This window comes from Cryptomeria japonica, chromosome 4, assembly GCF_030272615.1.
Source record: "Cryptomeria japonica chromosome 4, Sugi_1.0, whole genome shotgun sequence".
NCBI lineage: Eukaryota > Viridiplantae > Streptophyta > Pinopsida > Cupressales > Cupressaceae > Cryptomeria > Cryptomeria japonica.
In genome coordinates this window covers 724,336,137-724,341,238 of record NC_081408.1, presented here as the reverse complement: position 1 = coordinate 724,341,238, position 5,102 = coordinate 724,336,137, and the positions used below count along the sequence as shown (strand labels likewise).

Here is a 5,102-nt window from a genome sequence, read left to right as displayed (position 1 = left end):
TACATTATTGAGTAACTCATTTACATATTTATATATCTAACAAACTCATAGTTTGACAAAATATTGAAATTATTGATACAAACTATAATTGATATACAACTAATTGGAGTTGTTTGACAAGTAATTGAGAGACAAAGGATAATGAATTTGGACTCTCTACCATATTTGATGATACATACACAAGTATAATACGGTTATGAATTATATTCTCTAACATAGAGGGCAAAAAAATATCAATTTTGGATTGTTCCATACCATTACTAAATTTTTAGAACCATTAAAGGTGATGAGGCTTGATAGGAACTTTTTAAGCAGTACAATTTCTTCCAATGTCCAATTTTTTTGAAATGTTTTGAAATCACATCTATCAAATAACAAAGAGAATTGTAGGAGTGTTTAATAAAGGGAAACATAAGGGCTACTAACATGATTGTTCAATATTCCACTATTGTTGCTTGCATAAAATATCAAGACTTTAAAATTCCACATTTATGGGCTTTAGTATTGATCAATCACATCACATGCAATCTCAAATTTCTCATATATTCAATTTTTTGATGTCCCTTTGAAGCATGGTATGTTATCAATATGTTGAAAGATGATAATAGATAGATCTCAAAGCTAAATGTATCTTTAAATAAAGTGAATTGATGTTATTTTTATCATAATTAGATTAATATGCTAAAAAATAGAAGGAAAGTTTATACTATTTTGAGAGAGCCATTAGAAAGATGGTGGTTCTTGTTAGGCCTCTACCACTTGAACTTGGCCACAACATTCTTTGAGATCAAGAATCCTTCTATCTAAGATGGCTGGACAAGTATCCATCCTCGTCTGTTGTGTAAATATTGTTAACTTCTTATTCCAAACTAAATTGAAGTTGTTATAGAACATTTCTTCCATTGATTATTAAAAATATGTATACATGCATATTTCAAAGAGCATCTTCAGATATACATTTCTCATTGTTATTAATGTAATGTACAAAATAAAAGTAAACCTATGAAAATAATATTTTATACACAAAAAACATAACAATCTAATGCATCATACTTTAAATATCTTTATATTGAGAAAATAGAAAATATAAAATAATGTATCTTTTGAATTGTACTTTCTGACATAATAACTTACAATTTATTTTTTTAATCTATATGACAATTGCTCCCCTTCTCATACAAGTACTAATTTACATAATTGTAGACATTAGGTTTCCATAGTCTATGTAGATGTAATCTAAGCTTCTAGATTTGACTGTGTATATATCTTTTCCATCAACGTTTCAAATCATACTTTGTCTTTTTTTTTCCTTCCCCATCTCTTTGTCCCGATGATGAATCATAGAGTATAATTCAAAATGTTGATAGAAAAAAGATATACACAGTCGAATCTAGAAGCTCAAATCACACAATTTACATAATTTTAATTTTTATTCAATCTTTCCAACCCAACATAAAACTAATTTAGTATTATGATTTAGTTAATTATGCTAATTAATTTTAGTGAACAGACTTTTTTTTAATCACTACCTATTCTCTTCCACCAATAAAAAAGTTTTCCTCCCCACAGAGACCCAACAAATGAAGTGTATCATCCACTCCATTTTCCAAAGGCGACTTCCCTTTTTCAATAGAATAAATAGTTAAATAGACCAAAATTCCATGTACTTTCCTACATAAAATACACACTTTGCTTACTTACATGCATTAATGTAGAGAAAGAAATCAGAAATCCTTTACCCTATTAGTAGAGCTTCTTGTTTTCGTCAGTTCTCTCTCTCTCTCTCTCTCTCTATATATATATATATATATATATATATATCTCAATCTCTACTTCTCTCTATTTGTCTATCTCTTTGTTTTTATATCCCTCTATCCTTGTCTCCCTCTCCCATCTCACTATATCTCCTTACATCTCTATCTCTTTATCACTCTAACCATCTCTCTCTCTCTCTCTCTCTCTCTCTCTCTCTCTCTCTCTCTCTCTCTCTCTCTCTCTCTTCTCCTCTCTCTCTCTCTCTCTCTCTCTCTCTCTCTCTCTCTCTCTCTCTTCCCCTTTTCCTCTCCTTCTCTATCTTCCTCTCTTTATATTTATCTCTCCCTCCACCTCTCTCTATTTCTCTATTTTTTTTGTCTCCCTCTTCCTCTCTTGCTCTATCTTCATCTCTACATGTATCTTCCTCTCTCCTACTCTATCTCTAAACATATGTCCCTCTCTCCCCCTCTCCCTCTTCCTATGTCAACAACCCCCTCCCCCTCTCTCTTCCTAGACCTCTAGATCTATATCTCTTTGCCACACTATTTCTATCTCTTTGCCTCTCTATCTCTATGTCTCCATATTTCTCTTTCCACCTCCATCTCTATCTCTATCTCTATCTCTATCTCTATCTCTATCTCTATCTCGTTATATGCCATCTCTATCTCCACCTAATTCTCCCCTCATGCCTACTTTACTATCTCTACTTCTGTCCACTTCTCTTTATTTAGATATCTCTCTCCCCCACTCCCTCTCTCTTTAAATCTCTTTACATATCTATCATTCTAGATCTCACCATCTATATCTCTCTCTACCTCTCCCTATCCCTCTATATCTCTCAACCTCTTCCTCTTTATCTCCCCCTCTCTTTAACTCCCTATTGATCTCCATCTTTATCTCCCCTCCTCCTCTCTTGTCCTATCTTCATCTCTACCTATACCTTCCTCTCTCACCCTTTACCTCTTGAAATGTCTCCCTCTCTCTATACATCCCTCTCTCTATCCATCACTCTTCCCCCCTCCATCTTTCCCTATCTCTCTCTCTATTGTAAAAATAATATGACCTTATTGGTAATTGAGCCTAATTATCTTCTCAATTCAATTTTTTTGTTTTAATCGTGTTTAGATCTTTGTACGTGGACACATAGTTGATTTGAAGCTACCACTTCTCCAGTCACACCTTTGTTGCACATACAACATCATTTCCTAAATGACCTACCAATTGACCTCATATATAACACAAATGCATACAAAATAAATATCAATTTTTTTCCTAATTGACCTTCCACACCTCTTCGACATACCCATTGCACAACAAACCCCTTCTAATACAAGTACTAATTTACATAATTTCAATTTTCACTCAATGTTTACTACCCTACATCAAATTGATTTATTATTATGATTTAGTTAATTATGCTAAGTAAATTTTAGTGAAGGCACTTTTTTTTTAATTACTACCGATTCCCTTCTACCCAATGAAAAAGTTCTCCTCCCCACTGAACCCGGCAAACGAAGCGTATCATCCACTCCATTTCGCAAGGCGGCTGCCCTTTTTAATTGAAAGAATCAATAGTATAGTCGGCGAAGACTTCAGCCGCCCAAAATTCCATATACGTTTCTATATAAAACACACAGCAGACGATCTTCCCATCTCAAATTCCTCCTTAATTACAGGCATAGACGCAGGGAAAGAAATCAGAAATCCTTTTTCTTATTTGCAGAGCTTGTTATTATCGTTATAATACGATGTTGGAAGTGGTGTTGAACGATCGGCTGGGGAAGAAGGTGAGGGTGAAATGCAACGAGGACGACACCATCGGCGATCTGAAGAAGTTGGTGGCCGCCCAGACTGGAACCCGCCCCGACAAGATTCGCATCCAGAAATGGTACAACGTTTACAAAGACCACATCACCCTCAAGGACTATGAAATTCACGATGGAATGGGTCTCGAGCTTTATTACAACTGAGTTTCGTCCCAAATCTTGTGGTTTTGCATTTCTTTTTGTTGCCCTAAAATAGTCGGGTATGTACTGCCTTCGGATGCGGTGAAACCCTGATTTCGTATTTTGTTGTATAATTATGCAATTTGTATTCAAAACCCTAATTTCATATGTATTTATATTTGTTTCGTTTCATGTTATGTAATCCGCGCTTTTAATAAACCCTACTTTTATATTTGTCATGTTTCATGACATGGATATTGTGCTTGAAGGAACCCTAATTTCACATTGTGCTTTGAAGGAACTAATAGGCTATTTAATGTTTAGTCTAGTGCACGTGAAAAGTTCTTCTATTTATTTGTTTACATAATTTCTGTTTTTGAAAAGCCCTGGTTTTAGTTTTGCTTGGCTTCGCAATATGTATTTTGTGTTTGAAGATATCCTAATTTCATTTTTTTGGTTTCACAATATGCAATAAAGAAGCCGCAATGACAAATATGTTTGGTTTCATGATTTCAATTTAGTGATTTAAGTCCTAATTTGGTATTTGTGGGGTTGCAAAATATGGATGTAGCATGATGTCTGGGAGTGTTATATCTGTATCTGGTAACTTCTAGTTGTATATATGGGCAGGGGAGGAGATTTTGGACAGAAAGTATTGGACAACTCCACTCAATTTCATTCTTTAGCAATATTTACGTAGATTTTGCTAAAAACGTGAATTTCATATTTCTTCAACATGTAGTTTGTGATGAAACCCCTAGTTTCTTATTTATTCATTATGTAGTTTGCAGAAAAACGCTAGTTCTGTATTTGTATGATTTTATAAGAATTTTGAAATTTGGTTGGAACATATGGGTTTGGTTTCTTGAAACTAGGGCATTTTTAGCTTGTTTAAGTTTTTTTTAAAATCTTTTTGATTTGTTTTTTAAACATGGAAGGATTTATAATTTGTTTGGAACACAACTTTCTGTGTTAAAAAAACTAGTGTTTCTGCAACTTGTTTTAAGATCCTTGGATCTGTAATCAAGCAAATCAGTATTTTTTTATTCTTAAAGATTCTTGGATTTGTTAGCCCTGAAGCAAATTCAAAATTTGAATTGGGTTCCTTAGCTATAGGGATTGTATTCTTATAATCCTGTAACTCAGAGATGCTTCTTAGATTGCTTGTTTGAAATCAAGGTTTCATATGCTCTTGGGATTGTTGATGTGTAATTTATTATTTTTACAAACTGAAACTATATAAGCCTTGAATATATATTGTTACATGCAATTTTTGGTATTTGAAATTATGGTTTTACGTGCTCATAGGATTGTGCACGTGTAGTTTTGATGAACTGAAACTGAATGGAAAATAGATTACTAATTTAGAATTTGGTGATTCACTTACTGGCTATATTTTTT

At 33.4% G+C, this 5,102-nt stretch overlaps 1 protein-coding gene across 1 annotated transcript; it reads left to right on the top strand.

Annotated features, from left to right (window-relative positions):
- The first annotated feature begins 3,349 nt into the window (after positions 1–3,349).
- LOC131027469 (ubiquitin-like protein 5) lies at positions 3,350–3,935 on the top strand. Its single transcript, XM_057957547.2, has one exon. The coding sequence runs from the start codon at positions 3,504–3,506 to the stop codon at positions 3,723–3,725; it is 222 nt and encodes a 73-aa protein (XP_057813530.1). The 5' UTR covers positions 3,350–3,503; the 3' UTR covers positions 3,726–3,935.
- Positions 3,936–5,102: the final 1,167 nt, after the last annotated feature.